This window comes from Heptranchias perlo, chromosome X, assembly GCF_035084215.1.
Source record: "Heptranchias perlo isolate sHepPer1 chromosome X, sHepPer1.hap1, whole genome shotgun sequence".
NCBI classification, from domain to species: Eukaryota; Metazoa; Chordata; class Chondrichthyes; order Hexanchiformes; family Hexanchidae; genus Heptranchias; species Heptranchias perlo.
In genome coordinates, this window is record NC_090370.1 from 17,921,153 (window position 1) to 17,943,213 (window position 22,061).

Here is a 22,061-nt window from a genome sequence, read left to right on the forward strand (position 1 = left end):
CAAACACTCCCAGGGCAGGTACAGGGTTAGATACAGAGTAAAGCTCCCTCTACACTGTCCCATCAAACACTCCCAGGGCAGGTACAGCATGGGTTCGATACAGAGTAAAGCTCCCTCTACACTGTCCCATCAAACACTCCCAGGGCAGGTACAGCACGGGTTCGATACAGAATAAAGCTCCCTCGACACTGTCCCATCAAACACTCCCAGGGCAGGTAAAGCACGGGTTAGATACAGAGTAAAGCTCCCTCTACACTGTCCCATCAAACACTCCCAGGGCAGGTACAGCACGGGTTCGATACAGAGTAAAGCTCCCTCTACACTGTCCCATCAAACACTCCCAGGGCAGGTACAGGGTTAGATACAGAGTAAAGCTCCCTCTACACTGTCCCATCAAACACTCCCCGGGCAGGTACAGGGTTAGATACAGAGTAAAGCTCTCTCTGCACTGTCCCATCAAACACTCCCAGGGCAGGTACAGCACGGGTTCGATACAGAGTAAAACTCCCTCTACACTGTCCCATCAAACACTCCCAGGGCAGGTACAGGGTTAGATACAGAGTAAAGCTCCCTCTACGCTGTCCCATCAAACACTCCCAGGGCAGGTACAGAGTAAAGCTCCCTCTACACTGTCCCATCAAACACTCCCAGGGCAGGTACAAGGTTAGATACAGAGTAAAGCTCCCTCTACACTGTCCCATCAAACACTCCCAGGGCCGGTACAGTGGGTTAGATACAGAGTAAAGCTCCCTCTACACTGTTCCATCAAACACTCCCAGGGCAGGTACAGCACGGGTTCGATACAGAGTAAAGCTCCCTCTGCACCGTCCCATCAAACACTCCCAGGGCAGGTACAGCACGGGTTAGATACAGAGTAAAGCTCCCTCTATACCGTCCCATCAAACACTCCCAGGGCAGGTACAGGATTAGATACAGAGTAAAGCTCCCTCTACACTGTCCCATCAAACACACCCAGGACAGGTACAGGGTTAGATACAGAGTAAAGCTCCCTCTACACTGTCCCATCAAACACTCCCAGGGCAGGTACAGGATTAGATACAGAGTAAAGCTCCCTCTACACTGTCCCATCAAACACTCCCAGGGCAGGTTCAGCACGGGTTAGATACAGAGTAAAGCTCCCTCTGCACTGTCCCATCAAACACTCCCAGGGCAGGTACAGGGTTCGAAACAGAGTAAAGCTCCCTCTACACTGTCCCATCAAACACTCCCAGGGCAGGTACAGGGTTAGAAACAGAGTAAAGCTCCCTCTGCACTGTCCCATCAAACACTCCCAGGGCATGTACAGGATTAGATACAGAGTAAAGCTCCCTCTACACTGTCCCATCAAACACTCCCAGGACAGGTACAGGGTTAGATACAGAGTAAAGCTCCCTCTACACTGTCCCATCAAACACTCCCAGGACAGGTACAGGGTTAGATACAGAGTAAAGCTCCCTCTACACTGTCCCATCAAACACTCCCAGGACAGGTACAGGGTTGGATACAGAGTAAAGCTCCCTCTACACTGTCCCATCAAACACTCCCAGGGCAGGTACAGCACGGGTTAGATACAGAGTAAAGCTCCCTCTACACTGTCCCATCAAACACTCCCAGGACAGGTACAGGGTTGGATACAGAGTAAAGCTCCCTCTACACTGTCCCATCAAACACTCCCAGGGCAGGTACAGCACGGGTTCGATACAGAATAAAGCTCCCTCTACACTGTCCCATCAAACACTCCCAGGGCAGGTAAAGCACGGGTTAGATACAGAGTAAAGCTCCCTCTACACTGTCCCATCAAACACTCCCAGGGCAGGTACAGCACGGGTTCGATACAGAGTAAAGCTCCCTCTACACTGTCCCATCAAACACTCCCAGGGCAGGTACAGGGTTAGATACAGAGTAAAGCTCCCTCTACACTGTCCCATCAAACACTCCCCGGGCAGGTACAGGGTTAGATACAGAGTAAAGCTCTCTCTGCACTGTCCCATCAAACACTCCCAGGGCAGGTACAGCACGGGTTCGATACAGAGTAAAACTCCCTCTACACTGTCCCATCAAACACTCCCAGGGCAGGTACAGGGTTAGATACAGAGTAAAGCTCCCTCTACGCTGTCCCATCAAACACTCCCAGGGCAGGTACAGAGTAAAGCTCCCTCTACACTTTCCCATCAAACACTCCCAGGGCAGGTACAAGGTTAGATACAGAGTAAAGCTCCCTCTACACTGTCCCATCAAACACTCCCAGGGCCGGTACAGTGGGTTAGATACAGAGTAAAGCTCCCTCTACACTGTTCCATCAAACACTCCCAGGGCAGGTACAGCACGGGTTCGATACAGAGTAAAGCTCCCTCTGCACCGTCCCATCAAACACTCCCAGGGCAGGTACAGCACGGGTTAGATACAGAGTAAAGCTCCCTCTATACCGTCCCATCAAACACTCCCAGGGCAGGTACAGGATTAGATACAGAGTAAAGCTCCCTCTACACTGTCCCATCAAACACACCCAGGACAGGTACAGGGTTAGATACAGAGTAAAGCTCCCTCTACACTGTCCCATCAAACACTCCCAGGGCAGGTACAGGATTAGATACAGAGTAAAGCTCCCTCTACACTGTCCCATCAAACACTCCCAGGGCAGGTTCAGCACGGGTTAGATACAGAGTAAAGCTCCCTCTGCACTGTCCCATCAAACACTCCCAGGGCAGGTACAGGGTTAGAAACAGAGTAAAGCTCCCTCTACACTGTCCCATCAAACACTCCCAGGGCAGGTACAGGGTTAGAAACAGAGTAAAGCTCCCTCTGCACTGTCCCATCAAACACTCCCAGGGCATGTACAGGATTAGATACAGAGTAAAGCTCCCTCTACACTGTCCCATCAAACACTCCCAGGACAGGTACAGGGTTAGATACAGAGTAAAGCTCCCTCTACACTGTCCCATCAAACACTCCCAGGACAGGTACAGGGTTAGATACAGAGTAAAGCTCCCTCTACACTGTCCCATCAAACACTCCCAGGACAGGTACAGGGTTGGATACAGAGTAAAGCTCCCTCTACACTGTCCCATCAAACACTCCCAGGGCAGGTACAGCACGGGTTAGATACAGAGTAAAGCTCCCTCTACACTGTCCCATCAAACACTCCCAGGACAGGTACAGGGTTGGATACAGAGTAAAGCTCCCTCTACACTGTCCCATCAAACACTCCCAGGGCAGGTACAGCACGGGTTCGATATTAATGCTCTGGACTGTTTATCTGATGATGTTCCCTAACTGCCCTTTTGAACAGAGCAGCTGTATTTTTGTATCCCAGGAAACTCTTACGGGACTGCCTGAATTTCGAGTACCTGATCTCTCAAATTCAAGAAGGAACTGTCAGTCAAATGCAATCTGAACCAATCACAAAATCTGTATTTATTTGAGAAATATGCATAAACTGCTCTGAATCCTGTTCCCAAGGAAACCACCACAACAACAACCCTTGCAACAAAGTTCTGTTTCTAGCTTGCTGTTAAACTGCCAGCACAGTTGAGATTCAAGGGCTGGCTGTCACTGCGAACTCTGGTCAACAATACATCATTTGCCTCACACTCCCTCGACACTGTCCCATTGAGCACTCTCAGGCCTGGTGCGACACAGGTTTGATGCAGAGTTAAAATGGCTGAGCTCTGACCTGAGCAAAGCATCCCCAACTGCATCAGTGAGAGATTTGACTACTTCTTGCACCGCTGTCTTGTGGCCTCTCTGGGTGAGCGCTGGTCGGTGCCAAAACGAGGGGCAGTTTTCCAGGCATCTGCCCACTCGTAGCTGGGCTGAGACTGGCCAATCTCATTTCACATCGAACCCTTCGAGATAGCAGAGAGAGGAGACTCATCCCATCAGTCTGGGCTGAGGAGAAAATGAAATGAATTTTGTCAATTAATATTTCAGTCAGAGAAATGCTCTCTGTGATGCAGTGTGCCAGTCATTAGTAATGCATATAATGGCACCTGCCAATGCACTCACACTGACTTCCTGATCTGGGTCACACACTAATGGGGAGGTAACTGAAACGTTAATCACCAGTCAAGGGAGGGGGCGTCTAAACCAGGGGAGGGGTCATCTGTGCCAGGGGAGGGGTTGTCTGTGCCAGGGGAGAGGGCATCTGTGCCAGGGGAAGGGGATGTCCGTCCTAGGGAATGGGGCATCTGTGCCAGGGGCGAGGGCATCTGTGCCAGGGGAATGGGATGTCCGTCCTAGGGAAGGGGGCATCTGTGCCAGGGGAGGGGTTGTCTGTGCCAGGGGCGAGGGCATCTGTGCCAGGGGAGGAGTCATCTGTGTCAGGGGAGTGGGCGTCTGTGTTTGGGGAGGGGACATCTATATCTGGGGAGGGGATGTCTGTATCTGGGGAAGGGACGTCTTTGTCTGGGGAGGGGACGTCTGTGTCTGGGGAGGGGACGTCTATGTCTGGGGTGGGGACGTCTGTGTCTGGGGTGGGGGCATCTGTATCTGGGGAGGGGACATCTGTATCTGGGGAGGGGACGTCTGTGTCTGGGGAGGGGACGTCTGGGGAGGGGACGTCTGTATCTGGGGGGGCGTCTGTGTCTGGGGAGGGGACGTTTGTGTCTGGGGAGGGGACGTCTGTGTCTGGGGAGGGGACATCTGTATCTGGGGAGGGGACGTCTGGGTCTGGGGAGGGGACGTCTGTGTCTGGGGAGGCAATGTCTATGTCTGGGGAGGGGACGTCTGGAGAGGGGACGTCTGTATCTGGGGTGGCGTCTGTGTCTGGGAAGGGGACGTCTGTGTCTGGGGAGGGGACGTCTGTGTCTGGGGAGGGGACGTCTGTATCTGGGGAGGGGACGTCTGTGTCTGGGGAGGGGACGTCTGTGTCTGGGGAGGGGACGTCTGTATCTGGGGAGGGGACGTCTGTGTCTGGGGAGGGGACGTCTGCATCTGGGGAGGGGACATCTGTGTCTGGGGAGGGAACGTCTGTGTCATGTGAAGCTGAGTGTTTCCTTTCTTCCTGCAGGCTGATGGGAACAAGCTCCATAAGGATCTGAAAGCCTATCTGAATGCTGTGAGAGGTATGGACCATCTCTCACCTCTGTGATCACTCGATCTGTCTCTGTGCAGCGGGAAAAGCCCCTTGTTTCCTGAGGGCTGACACTTCCTTTGCCTCTTGTAGTTGTATCTCCTGGTAACACACACCGTGTCCAGCTTAATGGAGACTCCAGGGAACCAATGCCCATTGTGGTACTGAGCTGGACGGACCTGTGTGTGATGCCCTCCATAGTCAAATAACTTGCCGAATAGCCTCCATAGTCTCTGCCTAGGCTCATACATTAAGATTGGCTCGTTGGGTACAAGAGGATGTTGAGCATCAGTGGATCAGCACCTTCCGGGGCAAGAACATAAGAACATAAGAACATAAGAAATTGGAGCAGGAGTAGGCCAATCGGCCCCTCGAGCCTGCTCCGCCATTCAATAAGATCATGGCTGATCTGATCCTAACCACAAATCTAAAGAACACAAGAAGTAGGAGCAGGACCCGGCCACTCAGCCCCTGGACCCGCTCCACCACCCACAGGGCCTTGACCGATCCAAACTCAGCTTCATGTCCAATTTCCTGCCCGCTCCCCATAATCCCTAATTCCCTTTACTTCTGGAAAACTGTCTATTTCTGTTTTAAATTTATCTAATGATGTAGCTTCCACAGCTTCCTGGGGCAGCAAATTCCACAGACCGACCACCCTCTGAGTGAAGAAGTTTCTCCTCATCTCAGTTTTGAAAGAGCAGCCCCTTATTCTAAGATTATGCCCCCTAGTTCTAGTTTCACCCATCTTTGGGAACATCCTTACCACATCCACCCGATCAAGCCCCTTCACAATCTTATATGTTTCAATAAGATCGCCTCTCATTCTTCTGAACTCCAATGAGTAGAGTCCCAATCTACTCAACCTCTCCTCATATGTCCGCCCCCTCATCCCCGGGATTAGGGGAGAACAGGCCTAAATTAATTCAAATCTCCACATTGTTGGAGGCCAATCATCTCAGCCCCAGGACATTGCTGCAAGAGCTCCTCAGGGCAGTGTCCAAGGCCCAACCATCTTCAGCTGCTTCATCAATGACCTTCCCTCCATCATAAGGTCAGAAATGGGGATGTTCGCTGATGATTGCACAGTGTTCAGTTCCATTCGCAACCCCTCAAATAATGAAGCAGTCTGTGCCCACATGCAGCAAGACCTGGACAACATCCAGGCTTGGGCTCATAAGTGGCAAGTAACATTCGTGCCAGACAAGTGCCAGGCAATGACAATCTCCAACAAGAGAGAGTCTAACCACCTTCCCTTGACATTCAACAGCATTACCATCGCCGAATCCCCCACCATCAACATCCTGGGGGTCACCATTGACCAGAAACTTAACTGGACCAGCCATATAAATACTGTGGCTACGAGAGCAGGTCAGAGGCTGGGTATTCTGCGGCGAGTGACTCACCTCCTGACTCCCCAAAGCCTTTCCACCATCTACAAGGCACAAGTCAGGAGTGTGATGGAATATTCTCCACTTGCCTGGATGAGTGCAGCTCCAACAACACTCAAGAAACTCGACACCATCCAGGACAAAGCAGCCCGCTTGATTGGCACCCCATCCACCACCCTAAACATTCACTCCCTTCACCACCGGCGCACCGTGGCTGCAGTGTGTACCATCCACAGGATGCACTGCAGCAACTCGCCAAGGCTTCTTCGACAGCACCTCCCAAACCCGCGACCTCTACCACCTAGAAGGACAAGAGCAGCAGGCGCATGGGAACAACACCACCTGCACGTTCCCCTCCAAGTCACACACCATCCCGACTTGGAAATATATCGGCCGTTCCTTCATCGTCACTGGGTCAAAATCCTGGAACTCCCTTCCTAACAGCACTGTGGGAGAACTTTCACCACACGGACTGCAGCGGTTCAAGAAGGCGGCTCACCACCACCTTCTCAAGGGCAATTAGGGATGGGCAATAAATGCCGGCCTCGCCAGCGACGCCCACATCCCATGAATGAATAAAAATAAATAAAGTGGCCTCACTGATATTTAATAGGGAAGAATAAATACAGATATCAAGGATTTCAAGGCTTGAGTTTCAGATGTGAACGAACTGGCATCTGGTGCCTCATCCAAATGGTCAGTCTCCACACGTCAGTCTGGGCAGTGGGTACCCACGGGTTATTGGACTTTGGGGGGCCTCACAGCCAAGTCCGATCCTGTCTTCACCCAAAGTCCACACACACGACCTCCTCCCAGCAGGAGTTACCGAGGAGTGTTCGGGAGCCTGGCTGATTTTTCCCTCTGCTGAGGTCAATTGGAGCCTCAACTGGCACCCTGGCGATGATCAGCTCATTCAGGATAGGCCCTGGGCCCTTGCTGTGTGGCTCACCTGCTCCCTGGGCCCTCGGGAGAGTTTGGGCGAGTTCATTTTAACCCAATGGGAGAAAACAGGATCGGATCAGTCACCTGTTTAAACCCCGGCCGATTTCACTCTCCATTGAAGTCAAAATGGGCGACAGATCCAATCCTGTCAGTTCCCCGCCTCGCGGGTTAGGTTAAAGTGACCCTTCCTTAGTCCTCCCCCTCCCCCCTCCTCCCCCACTCCTCCCCTCCCCAACTCCTCCTCCCACTTCCCCTCCTCCCCATTCCCCCCTCCCCCCTCCCCCAACTCCTCCCCTCCCCCCTCCTCCCCCACTCCCCCCTCTCCCACTCCTCCTCCTCCCCTCCCCAACTCCTCCTCCCCATTCCCCTCCTCCCCATTCCCCCCTCCCCCCTCCCCCAACTCCTCCCCTCCCCCCTCCTCCCCCACTCCCCCCTCTCCCACTCCTCCTCCTCCCCTCCCCAACTCCTCCTCCCCATTCCCCCCTCCCCCTCCTCCCCCAACTCCACCCCCTCCCCCTCCTCCCCCACTCCCCCCCTCTCCCACTCCTTCCCCTCCCCTCCCCAACTCCTCCTCCCACTTCCCCTCCTCCCCCATTCCCCCCTCTCACACTCCTCCCCCTCCCCTCCCCAACTCCTCCTCCCACTTCCCCTCCTCCCCTCCCCCACTCCTCCCCCGACTCCCCCTCCCACCTACTCCCCCCACCCTCCCACACTATCCCCACTCCCACTCCTCCCCCCCCCACTTCCCCCTCCTCCCCACTCCTCCCCCGCCTACTCCCCTACTCCCCCTCCCCTTCACTCCCCCCTCCTCCCCACTCCACCCTCCTCGCTCCCTCCTCCCCCCACTCTCCCCCCCAACCCCACCTCCTCCCCTACTCCCCCCACTTCCTCATTCCCCCCCCCACTCCTCCACCCCACTCCCCCCCACCCCATCCACTCCCACACCCCTTCCCCCCACACTCTCCCCCACCCCCCTCACTCCCACTCCCTCGTTTCCCTTCAATAGTATCTCCTGATCAGGAGTCTGGTCTCGGCTGAACTGAGCAGTGTTTGTTTCTCCTCTTACCCCAGTGATGCACGAGACGTCAAAGAGACTCTCTGTAACTCTGCAGGAGGTTTACGAGCCCGACTGGGAGGGGAAGGAAGAACTGCACCCCATCATCGAGGTGAGTGACGTGTGTCGTAACGATCTCTGCACCGTCCTCGAGATCATGGGCAGAGCCTTTGTACCTCAACAGCTGGGCCTTGCAGCAGAGGCTGGCTGGTTCGAAAAGTGTGGGCCCAGGGCCATTAACGATACAGACTCATTTTTAACATGTTTTTAACCCTTGTTTGGAAGAACGCTGCCTGGAGATTTGTTTTAAATATAGATTGGAAATAAAGCAATGTTTGGAAAACCAAAGCAGGAACGGTTCGTTCTGGTTTTCAGGTATATTTAAAAAAACAGGAGAAACAAAGCCAGCTATTTCCTTGCTGGTTTTTTTCTGACCTTGGACTCTCCCCAATGGTCAGCAGCCAGGAATTTACAAGCAGCCGCCACCCTACGGAAACCTCACTTGGCAACCAGCTCTGGCTGACCTCAGGAAGGGCCTGTTTCGCCCGCTTCCTCACAGCGATGGTGGCGGAAGGCCCCCAGGGGGCGGCCAGCGGAAGGGCCTGAGGAGCAGCAGCGGCAGCCTGAAGCAGGAGACATTCGTGCCCGTCTCCGACAGGACCACCCGTCTGCCCACTGCTTTCGCAGTCCTGTCTGCATCTTCACCTCTTCCCGTCACTAATCGACAGACCCGTCTCTGTGCCCGTCACATCAGGTGGATCCCCATTCATGCCATCTCATCAAAGCCACACGTTGCCCAGAGCAACGGCGGAAACGGGGAGGAGGGGTTGTCGTTAAAGTGCCCCGAGCGACTGACCCCCTCCGATCCTGCTGCCTTGCCGCAGGTCCTGTTTAGCTGGGACACCCACCAAAAGGCAGTGAGGTCCTTCTTTAAATATGCAGATGAGGTTTCAGTGACATCATCGGGGCTCAACTGCAATCTTCACGTGAGGCCTGGGCCTGAGGGGTGGCCAATTCTGGTTGGACGTATCCTTGGAGGTTTCATCACATGACCTCCCGCCTTCAACTGACCCGCCCAGTCAAACAGCCTTTTTTAACCTTCTCCAATATTTTTATAACTAATAAACAAAAATGTAAAGCCCTTTTACTGCCCCTGTGATTTTTCTCCCGAGTGTTTTGGTCACAGCAGTGTCCTTGAGATTAATCTTCAACTCCTGGAGACTCCAGGACAATCCTGGAGGGTTGGCAACCCCTACCTGCACAGGAAGTCGTCATGGTTACCCCTCCAGGCCAAACCTGTTGCGAAGATGAGTCGAGGCCAGACGAGGCCCAGAAAGGGGAGTTTATTTTAATTTTTTTAGTTTCCATGTGTTCGAGTTGGTGAAGAGTGATGCTCCAGGCCCCACGAGGAAACCTCAGGCCTTCCCTGCCCCTCCGACCATCCGACCCCCCTCCCAAACACTTAACTCAGTGCCCGAGACCCCTCGATCGGGTCCCCACCAGAGGCCTCCTGCCGTCAGGACCCCCACTCCCGCCCACTGGCCAGCTGGTGCTTCCCACCGGGTTCAGGGGGGAGGAGGCTGACGGCAAGCATGCAGATGAGGCCCGGGGGTGTTCGAATCTCCCAGGCCTCACGGTGTGGAGGGCCGTACGGTCTCTTGTCTGCCTCGGCCTTTGGTCGCACCGATCTCACTCTTCATTAAAATCATCCCCAACATCTGCCCACACGAGAGCTTCAGGGCAGCCATTGCTTTATGTACAACCTGTGTCGAGTGTACCTCCTTCTCACCATCCTGCTTTCTTTTGGTGCCGGTTTGATGTTTGAACTCTTAACCCTAATCTATTGCTTCCTCTAGGTGTTACCTGAGTGGCAGGAGTGCGTGAGGGGGCTGGATGCTGGATATCAGGAGGAGCCTCTTGTACTGAGGTGGTGCTCATCTCATGGTACCTCAGTCCTGAGATGGGAGCTCTGGTATTGCTCCATGGGCAGCCTGGCCCTGTCTCCTATCTGCCACATGTTCAGGGGAGCTGGTGAGGGGGCATGCATGTTCTGCCACCCTGAGAGACAGCACCATCCATGCCCATTCCTGCCAGGCCACTAGTACTGGGCATGGTCACTGAACTGTGGGACAACAAACCTAAAGGTCCCAGTGAGAGCAGTGAAGCTCTGTGTGATGTTTGTCTCCAACCCAGCCCTGATGGAGGCTGGAAGACACTGAGTAGGGGATGATAGTTTATGTTACTGGACTAATAATCCAGAGGAAGTGAGTTCAAATCCCGCCATGGGAGAATTTGAATTCAGTTTAAAAGCTGGTGTCAATAAAAAGTGACCGTGAAGCTGTCAGATTGTCGTAAAAACCCAACTGGTTCACTAATGTCCTTTTAGGGAAGGAAACCTGCCGTCCTTACCCGGTCTGGGCCTATGTGAGTCCAGTCCGACGCCAATGTGGTTGACTCTTAACTGCCCTCTGAAGCGGGCCTAGCAATCACCCAGTTGTATCACGAAGAAGGCTCACCATTACCTTCTTAGGGCAACTAGGGATGGGCATTAAATGCTGGCCTAGCCAGTGTTGCCCACATCCCGAGAATGAATTGAAAAACACAGCCCTGTCCAACCTGACACCCCAGGTCTCTGTAGCAGTAGTTGGAGCCTCCATGTAAGAAGTGCAGACTGCCCTTAGGGCCTCTGTCACAGGGGGATCCAGTGCCAAAGAGTATGGCCCTCATTTGTCCATTCGAGAACCTGGCAGCCATTATCCAATCTCAGACTCAGTCAACAGTAACAGTAATGATGAGGCCTGCCCCTTTAAGCTGCTGCAGACTTTTAAATCCTGCAGCAGCATCCTAGTCCCTGCCCCTCCCAATCAGTGGCCTGGAACGCGCCCCGAGAAGTTATTAAGAGCCTGACCGTGAATACTACAGTGGTGTCAGTGCTGGTAATGCTGGGACCTTCAGCCAGGCGACAGTGAGCATGTGCACGAGGAGCAAAACAGAGTCTTAGAACTTCAAGCAGGGAAAAAGCAGTCTCACTACGGACGTAACTAATCTTGCCAGGGTGGGGGCAACAGTTGTCATGGTAACCAAAGCCTTTAAGAATCTTTTTCTTTCAGAATAATGACCTGCTCTGGGCAGACTATGAGGAGAAGCTGTCAGATCAGGCCATGCGTACACTGGAGACATATCTGAGCCAGTTTCCGGCATTTAAGGTGGGTCCCGACCTGGAACGGCAGCGTGTCCACTTTCACATGATTTACCTTTTTAAATAGACCTCCGGGGCGATGTCCCAGGGCCGAGACCGCCAGCCACAAGCAGCACACCCAACGGGTTACCTCACACCAAACAAACATGGTGAAAGCATTGAGATGCATCACGCATAGAGAGCCAGACAAGCATTTCATTCCTTACAGAGTGAAGCTGTGATCAGAAGATGAGTGGCAATCTCCCACCAAACATTGCTATCGCCTCTGCTTGTAACAGTACCTCTGTTGCCCTCTGAAATGACCAAGCAACCCGCTCGGTTGTATCAAATTGCAGTGGTTTAAGAGGAAGGCCCACAACCACCTTCTCAGGGTAACTGGGGATGGGCAATAAACGGCTGCCTCGTCAGTGTCGCCCACCGCCCCCCGCCCCCGAGAATGAATCTAAAAAGTACACCACTTGCTAACTTCAAGAGAATCATTTCCGTTCAATATTAAACCTCTTTTAGTGGAAATTCATGCCTGTATCTCACAAATCGCTCTAAATCTTGGGTCGGACTGGAGGGAGGTGTACAGTGGTGTTCCCCAGGGCTCGGTGCTGGGACCACTGCTTTTCTTGATATATATTAATGACTTGGACTTGGGTGTACAGGGCACAATTTCCAAATTTACAGATGATACAAAACTTGGAAGCGTAGTAAACAGTGAGGAGGATAGTGATAGACTTCAAGAGGATATAGACAGGCTGGTGGAATGGGTAGACACGTGGCAGATGAAATTTAACTCAGAAAAATGCAAAGTGATACATTTCAGTAGGAAGAACGAGGAGAGGCAATATAAACTAGAGGGCACAATTCTAAAAGGGGTACAGGAACAGAGAGATCTGGGGGTATATGTGCACAAATCGTTGAAGGTGGCAGGGCAGGTTGAGAAAGTGGTTAAAAAAGCATACGGGATCCTGGGCTTTATAAATAGAGGCATAGAGTACAAAAGTAAGGAAGTCATGATGAACCTTTATAAAACACTGGTTCGGCCACAACTGGAATATTGTGTCCAGTTCTGGGCACCACACTTCAGGAAAGATGTGAAGGTCTTAGAGAGGATGCAGAAGAGATTTACTAGAATGATTCCAGGGATGAGGGACTTTAGTTACGTGGATAGACTGGAGAAGCTGGGGTTGTTCTCCTTGGAACAGAGAAGGTTGCGAGGAGATTTGATAGAGGTGTTCAAAATCATGAAGAGATCTAGACAGAGTAGATAGAGAGAAACTGTTCCCATTGGAGGAAGGGTCAAGAACCAGAGGGCATAGATTTAAGGTGATTGGCAAAAGAACCAAAGGTGAGATGAGGAAAAGCTTTTTTACACAGCGAGTGGTTATGATCTGGAATGCACTGCCCGAGGGGGTGGTGGAGGCAGATTCAATCATGGCCTTCAAAAGGGAACTGGATAAGTACTTGAAAGGAAAAAAATTGCAGGACGATGGGGAAAGGGCGGGGGAGTGGGACTAGCTGGATTGCTCTTGCATAGAACCCTTCGAGGTAGCAGAGAGACTCGATGGGCTGAATGTCCACCTTCTGTGCTGTAACCTTTCTATCATTCTATGATTCTAGGAGAGAGACAGAGAATTGAGAATGGGGAGGGGCGAGGAGGCAGAGAATTAGAAATGGGGTGGGGAGAGAGGTAGAGAATTGGGAATGGGACAGGGAGAGAGGCAGAGAACTGGGAATGGGGCGGGGAGAGAGGTAGAGAACTGGGAATGGGGAGGGGGGAGGAGGCAGAGAGTTGGGAATGGGACAGGGAGAGAGGCAGAGAACTGGGAATGGGGAGGGGGAGGAGGCAGAGAGTTGGGAATGGGACAGGGAGAGAGGCAGAGAACTGGGAATGGGGCGGGGAGAGAGGTAGAGAACTGGGAATGGGGAGGGGGGAGGAGGCAGAGAGTTGGGAATGGGGCAGGGAGAGAGGCAGAGAATTGGGAATGGGGAGGGGCGAGGAGGCAGAGAATTAGAAATGGGGAGGGGGGAGAGGTAGAGAACTGGGAATGGGGAGGGAGGAGGAGGCAGAGAATTAGAAATGGGGAGGGGAGAGAGGTAGAGAACTGGGAATGGGGAGGGGGGAGGAGGCAGAAAGTTGGGAATGGGGCAGGGAGAGAGGCAGGGAACTGGGAATGGGGCAGGGAGAGAGGCAGAGAATTGGGAATGGGGAGGGGAGAGAGGTAGAGAACTGGGAATGGGGAGGGGGGAGGAGGCAGAGAGTTGGGAATGGGGCGGGGAGAGAGGCAGGGAACTGGGAATGGGGCGGGGAGAGAGGCAGAGAATTGGGAATGGGGAGGGGGGAGGAGGCAGAGAATTGGGAATGGGGAGGGGAGAGGAGGCAGAGAATTGGGAATGGGGTGGGGAGAGGAGGCAGAGAATTGGGAATGGGGTGGGGAGAGGAGGCAGAGAATTGGGAATGGGGAGGGGAGAGGAGGCAGAGAATTGGGAATGGGGTGGGGAGAGGTGGCAGAGAATTGGGAATGGGGTGGGGAGAGAGGCAGAGAACTGGGAAAGGGGGAGCTGAGAAGGGGTAGGGAATTGGGAATGGGGGACGGTGAGGGGGTGGCAGAGAATTGGGAATGGGGGAGGGTGAGGGAGTGGCAGCATGGGTATTTGCAGTGAGGGGAGGAGGCACTCAGTCTGCCAGCTGCCATCGTAGGGCGCAGCAGTCAATGTTACAGATAGAAGCACTGGTCACTATGGGAACAGCGCACTCTATAAAATGGTGGTTGTCAGGTCAGGAGGCTGCAATCTGCCGAATGAGGGAGGAATGGTCGGCAGTTAAAAAACACAATCAGACTTTACTTCAGATGAATCTGGCCAGAAACACTCTGATAGAGTGAGAGGAAGCCTCCGCCTTGTCTATAAATCACCACATGGACTTGCCCCATGCTATTCCTGCGAGCGTCACCAGCTCTACCTCTCCCCCTCCCCCCAAAAACACTCCAGTCCTCTGATTCCAGCCTTCCACTCATTCGCACCCTTCCATCCCACCCACCCTCTTCCACCTGGGTCCTACTCTTTGGAATTCTGTCCCTGAACCCTCCCGTCTCCAACTCTAAAAACCATCTTTTCCATCCAGCATTCTCTCACCTCTCCTGATCTCTCCCTTCCTGTTTTCTTCACACTTATTTGTGAAGTCCCTCGAGATGTTTCTTTTTGTGTTAAAGGTTCTGCATAAATGTAAGTTGTTGTTGAATTCTGCGAAAGAGAAAATGCTAGAACAGTGGAGCAGGCCGGTCAGCTTCTGATCGAGAAAAGGAAACGTAATGCCTGAGTTGGGACCTTTCGTCAGATCTCCGAGGGGGCGATTTTAACCCGAGCAGCCTGCCAGAAAGCTGCCCAGATCCCACCGATCACGATTTTCACTCAGGCTTCTGGACGGGCGGCTAAGTTGCCTGCTCAAAGCTGGTGGGTCCTTCTTTAAATACGCAGAACAGGGTCATTAGCCCCGACTGTAACTTAACTCCGGCCTGAGTGGGGAAGCTTCTGTAACTTTCCCTTCAGGTGAAGGTCAGTCAGGACCTGCCGGGAAGAAGGGGGCCACGTAAAGGAAGCAGGAATGATCCTCTGGAAAGTGTAGGCCGCCCTGCCCCAGGCCTACCTGAGTGCCAGCAGTCGCTCCCCACCCATTTCCTGGTGGAGTGTTACTGAGGCCTGGGGGTTAAAATAGCCCAGGCCTGTTTTCTGCTGCAGTGGATAAGTTTCTGATTCACCCCGCCACCAACAGCCTAAAACCCGCCTGGAGTTAAAATTGGGGCCTAAATATTAATCTCTCTTTCCTCTTTCAAATGCTGACCAACCTTCCCTGATTTCCATCATTTGCAATGTTCTCTGACATTCTATGACCTCTGCGTACTGTTGCTGTCTCTCCCATTAACAAAGCTCATGCAAGATTCTTTATAAATGGAGGAATTTCAAATCTTGAGTATATTATAGATTGATGCATTATCCCTCCTTGTCCTTCTCCACCTGTCTGCAGCCTTTGACATGGTTGACCACACCATCCTCCTCCAACTCCTCTCCGCTGTCATCCAGCTGGGTGGGACTGCCCTCGCCTGGTTCCACTATTACCCATCCAGTCGTAGCCAGAGAATCTCCTGCAATGGCTTCTCTTCCCGCTCCCACACCGTTACCTCTGGATTCCCCCGTGGATCTATCCTTGGCCCCCCTCCTATTTCTCATCTACATGCTGCCCCTCGGTGACATTATCCGAAAACACAACGTCAGATTCCACATGTACGCTGACGACACCCAGCTCCACCTCACCACCACCTCCCCGACCCCTCCACTCTCTCTGATTTCTCACACTGCTTGTCCAATATCCAGTATTGGATGATCAGAAACTTCCTCCAATTAAATATTGGGAAGACCGAAGCCATTGTCTTCAGTCCCCACCACAAACTCCGTTCCCAGCCACCGACTCCATCCCTCTCCCTGGTCACTGTCTGAGGCTGAACCAGACCATTCACAACCCTGGCGTTCTATTTGACCCTGGGATGAGCTTCTGACCTCATCTCCTCTCCATCACCAAGACCACCTACTTCCACCTCCATAACATCGCCCGTCTCCACCCCCTGCCTCAGCTCATCTGCTGCTGAAACCCTCATCCGTGCCTTTGTTACTTCCAGACTGGACTATTCCAATACTCTCCTGGACGGCCTCTCATCTTCCACCCTCCATAAACTTCAGCTCATCCAAAACTCTGCTGCCCGTATCCTAACTCGCACCAAGTCCCGTTCACCCATCACCCCCTGTGCTCGCTGACCTACATTGGCTCCCAGTCCGGGAACACCTCGATTTTAAAATTCTCATCCTTGTTTTCAAATCCCTCCATGGCCTCACCCCTCCCTATCTCTGTAACCTCCTCCAGCCCTACAACCCTCTGAGATCTCTGCGCTCCTCCAATTCTGGCCTCTTGCGCATCCCCGATTTTAATCGCTCCACCATTGGCGGCCGTGCCTTCATCTGCCTAGGCCCTAAGCTCTGGAATTCCCTCCCTAAAACTCTCTACCTCTCTCTCCTCCTTTAAGACGCTCCTTAAAACCTACCTCTTTGACCAAGCTTTTGGTCGCATGTCCTAATATCTCCTTAAGTGGCTCGGTGTTAAATTTTGTTTGATAATCGCTCCTGTGAAGCGCCTTGGGATGTTTCACCATGTTAAAGGCGCTATATAAATGCAGGTTGTTGTTGGTAATTCGTTCCCTGAGAAACAAACTCATCAGTAAGGGTTAACACAAAATAACCAACTGCTGTACATCGCAGGGAGCTTAATGTTTAGACTCGATGAATATTTAACCTTAATTAATTTTTCGCCTGTCAGAAGCGCATTGCTAAACGAGGACGTAAATTGGTGGATTATGACAGCAGCCGACACCACCTGGAATCTCTGCAAAGTGCCAAAAAGAAGGATGAGGCAAAGATCGCCAAGGTACCTCACAAGGCGTATCGTCTCAGGGTTAGGCTGTGTTCCTGGAGGGCATTTGGACCCTGCTGCCACACTTCCAGGGCTTGTGGCCTGCAAGGTTTCGAGCCTCCGTGGAAACCGTGGAAACTGAATGAGGGGCTGGATTTTCCCTTCTGACATGAACACTGGTGGAAGTGTGGGAGATGGGTGGGTGGGGCTTCTGTTAGCCTGAAGCAGTGGGCGCTGACCCCAGCGATTTTCGGAGCATAACTTCAACAGGAGTCAGGTAATATTACTGCCTGCACTCGCGAGGTTGCCACTCGGGAGGAGGGGTGGGAAATGGCCTGAGTTTCAGGAGTTCGAGGCCTGCCACAGCTTAAAGGGACAGGCCTCCTCAGGGAATTTCAACATGTTAGTGGCTCCGATAAAGTGGTGAAACCCAGCAATGTTGGATTGGCAATCCACATTCTCTCAATCTATTATCAATCCTGCACTTCACCCTCACTGGACATCTGTGGCCTTCTGCTCCTCCGAGTGAAATCGTAACAGAAAATTTGATGTGTGATACCATTGCGGCCTCATTTTCTGGAAATGACAGCAGAAATTGGGAAAGTTGTAAAAATGGGTGGAGATCCATTGGAATGGATCCCCCAACAACTGTCTGCAACTGTCCAGCCCAGCAGCAATGGAGAACTGGCAAAAATCCAGAGGAAAATCGGGCCAAGAGTGTCAGAGATTCCCAGGAGCCATTTCGTTCCAGCACAGGCAGCTCACCTCAGGGTCTGGGGGCAGTGTGGGGTCAGGGAGTGCATTCAGAACGTGAGGGAGGGAAGGGGAGTAAGATAGGCCCGATAGAAAGCAAAATTAAGCAAGGCATCAGGCAGCAAGAAGGGAACATAAGGACATGTAGGAATCACAGAGTGAGAAGGACATGTAGGAATCACAGAGTGAGAAGGACATGTAGGAATCACAGAGTGAGAAGGACATGTAGGAATCACAGAGTGAGAAGGACATGTAGGAATCACAGAGTGAGAAGGACATGTAGGAATCACAGAGTGAGAAGGACATGTAGGAATAACAGAGTGAGAAGGACATGTAGGAACCACAGAGTGAGAAGGACATGTAGGAATAACAGAGTGAGAAGGACATGTAGGAACCACAGAGTGAGAAGGACATGTAGGAATCACAGAGTGAGAAGGACATGTAGGAACCACAGAGTGAGAAGGACATGTAGGAATCACAGAGTGAGAAGGACATGTAGGAATCACAGAGTGAGAAGGACATGTAGGAATCACAGAGTGAGAAGGACATGTAGGAATCACAGAGTGAGAAGGACATGTAGGAATCACAGAGTGAGAAGGACATGTAGGAATCACAGACTGAGAAGGACATGTAGGAATCACAGAGTGAGAAGGACATGTAGGAACCACAGAGTGAGAAGGACATGTAGGAATCACAGAGTGAGAAGGACATGTAGGAATCACAGAGTGAGAAGGACATGTTGGAATCACAGAGTGAGAAGGACATGTAGGAATCACAGAGTGAGAAGGACATGTTGGAATCACAGAGTGAGAAGGACATGGAGGAATCACAGAGTGAGAAGGACATGGAGGAATCACAGAGTGAGAAGGACATGTAGGAATCACAGTGTGAGAAGGACATGTAGGAATCACAGAGTGAGAAGGACATGTAGGAATCACAGAGTGAGAAGGACATGTAGGAATCACAGAGTGAGAAGGACATGGAGGAATCACAGAGTGAGAAGGACATGTAGGAATCACAGTGTGAGAAGGACATGTAGGAATCACAGAGTGAGAAGGACATGTTGGAATCACAGAGTGAGAAGGACATGTAGGAATCACAGAGTGAGAAGGACATGGAGGAATCACAGAGTGAGAAGGACATGTAGGAATCACAGAGTGAGAAGGACATGTAGGAATCACAGAGTGAGAAGGACATGTAGGAATCACAGAGTGAGAAGGACATGTAGGAATCACAGAGTGAGAAGGACATGGAGGAACCACAGAGTGAGAAGGACATGTAGGAATCACAGAGTGAGAAGGACATGTAGGAATCACAGAGTGAGAAGGACATGTTGGAATCACAGAGTGAGAAGGACATGTAGGAATCACAGAGTGAGAAGGACATGTAGGAATCACAGAGTGAGAAGGACATGTAGGAACCACAGAGTGAGAAGGACATGTAGGAATCACAGAGTGAGAAGGACATGTAGGAATCACAGAGTGAGAAGGACATGTAGGAATCACAGAGTGAGAAGGACATGTAGGAACCACAGAGTGAGAAGGACATGTAGGAATCACAGAGTGAGAAGGACATGTAGGAACCACAGAGTGAGAAGGACATGTAGGAATCACAGTGTGAGAAGGACATGTATGAATCACAGAGTGAGAAGGACATGTAGGAATCACAGAGTGAGAAGGACATGGAGGAACCACAGAGTGAGAAGGACATGTAGGAATCACAGAGTGAGAAGGACATGTAGGAATCACAGAGTGAGAAGGACATGTTGGAATCACAGAGTGAGAAGGACATGTAGGAATCACAGAGTGAGAAGGACATGTAGGAATCACAGACTGAGAAGGACATGTAGGAATCACAGAGTGAGAAGGACATGTAGGAATCACAGAGTGAGAAGGACATGTAGGAACCACAGAGTGAGAAGGACATGGAGGAACCACAGAGTGAGAAGGACATGTCGGAATCACAGAGTGAGAAGGATATGTAGGAATCACAGAGTGAGAAGGACATGTAGGAATCACAGAGTGAGAAGGACATGTAGGAATCACAGAGTGAGAAGGACATGTAGGAATCACAGAGTGAGAAGGACATGGAGGAACCACAGAGTGAGAAGGACATGTAGGAATCACAGAGTGAGAAGGACATGTAGGAACCACAGAGTGAGAAGGACATGGAGGAACCACAGAGTGAGAAGGACATGTCGGAATCACAGAGTGAGAAGGATATGTAGGAATCACAGAGTGAGAAGGACATGTAGGAATCACAGAGTGAGAAGGACATGTAGGAATCACAGAGTGAGAAGGACATGTAGGAATCACAGAGTGAGAAGGACATGGAGGAACCACAGAGTGAGAAGGACATGTAGGAATCACAGAGTGAGAAGGACATGTAGGAATCACAGAGTGAGAAGGACATGGAGGAATCACAGTGTGAGAAGGACATGTAGGAATCACAGAGTGAGAAGGACATGTAGGAATCACAGAGTGAGAAGGACATGGAGGAACCACAGAGTGAGAAGGACATGTAGGAATCACAGAGTGAGAAGGACATGTAGGAATCACAGAGTGAGAAGGACATGTTGGAATCACAGAGTGAGAAGGACATGTCGGAATCACAGAGTGAGAAGGACATGTAGGAATCACAGAGTGAGAAGGACATGTAGGAATCACAGAGTGAGAAGGACATGTAGGAATCACAGAGTGAGAAGGACATGTAGGAATCACAGAGTGAGAAGGGCATGTAGGAATCACAGAGTGAGAAGGACATGTAGGAACCACAGAGTGAGAAGGACATGTAGGAATCACAGAGTGAGAAGGACATGTAGGAATCACAGAGTGAGAAGGACATGTAGGAATCACAGAGTGAGAAGGACATGGAGGAACCACAGAGTGAGAAGGACATGTAGGAATCACAGAGTGAGAAGGACATGTAGGAATCACAGAGTGAGAAGGACATGTTGGAATCACAGATTGAGAAGGACATGTAGGAATCACAGAGTGAGAAGGACATGTAGGAATCACAGAGTGAGAAGGACATGTAGGAACCACAGAGTGAGAAGGACATGTAGGAATCACAGAGTGAGAACGACATGTAGGAATCACAGAGTGAGAAGGACATGTAGGAACCACAGAGTGAGAAGGACATGGAGGAATCACAGAGTGAGAAGGACATGTAGGAATCACAGAGTGAGAAGGACATGTAGGAATCACAGAGTGAGAAGGACATGTAGGAACCACAGAGTGAGAAGGACATGTAGGAATCACAGAGTGAGAAGGACATGTAGGAATCACAGAGTGAGAAGGACATGTAGGAATCACAGAGTGAGAAGGACATGTAGGAATCACAGAGTGAGAAGGACATGTAGGAACCACAGAGTGAGAAGGACATGTAGGAATCACAGTGTGAGAAGGACATGTAGGAACCACAGAGTGAGAAGGACATGTATGAATCACAGAGTGAGAAGGACATGTAGGAATCACAGAGTGAGAAGGACATGTAGGAATCACAGAGTGAGAAGGACATGTAGGAATCACAGACTGAGAAGGACATGTAGGAATCACAGAGTGAGAAGGACATGTAGGAATCACAGAGTGAGAAGGACATGTAGGAACCACAGAGTGAGAAGGACATGGAGGAACCACAGAGTGAGAAGGACATGTCGGAATCACAGAGTGAGAAGGACATGTAGGAATCACAGAGTGAGAAGGACATGGAGGAATCACAGAGTGAGAAGGACATGTAGGAATCACAGTGTGAGAAGGACATGTTGGAATCACAGAGTGAGAAGGACATGTAGGAATCACAGAGTGAGAAGGACATGTTGGAATCACAGAGTGAGAAGGACATGTAGGAATCACAGAGTGAGAAGGACATGTTTGAATCACAGAGTGAGAAGGACATGTTGGAATCACAGAGTGAGAAGGACATGTTGGAATCACAGAGTGAGAAGGACATGTAGGAATCACAGAGTGAGAAGGACATGGAGGAATCACAGTGTGAGAAGGACATGTAGGAATCACAGTGTGAGAAGGACATGTAGGAATCACAGTGTGAGAAGGACATGTAGGAATCACAGTGTGAGAAGGACATGGAGGAACCACAGAGTGAGAAGGACATGTCGGAATCACAGTGTGAGAAGGACATGTAGGAATCACAGAGTGAGAAGGACATGTAGGAATCACAGAGTGAGAAGGACATGTTGGAATCAC

At 51.4% G+C, this 22,061-nt stretch overlaps 1 protein-coding gene across 2 annotated transcripts in view; it reads left to right on the forward strand.

Annotated features, from left to right (window-relative positions):
* LOC137307323 (amphiphysin-like) overlaps positions 1-22,061 on the forward strand; it is a 187,126-nt gene that overhangs the window by 115,587 nt on the left and 49,478 nt on the right. For both annotated transcript variants that reach the window (XM_067976797.1, XM_067976798.1), the window contains 4 exons: positions 5,009-5,063; positions 8,476-8,570; positions 11,569-11,664; positions 17,011-17,118. In XM_067976797.1, coding sequence (XP_067832898.1) covers positions 5,009-5,063; positions 8,476-8,570; positions 11,569-11,664; positions 17,011-17,118 — 354 coding nt within the window. The remainder of the gene's footprint in view (positions 1-5,008; positions 5,064-8,475; positions 8,571-11,568; positions 11,665-17,010; positions 17,119-22,061) is intronic.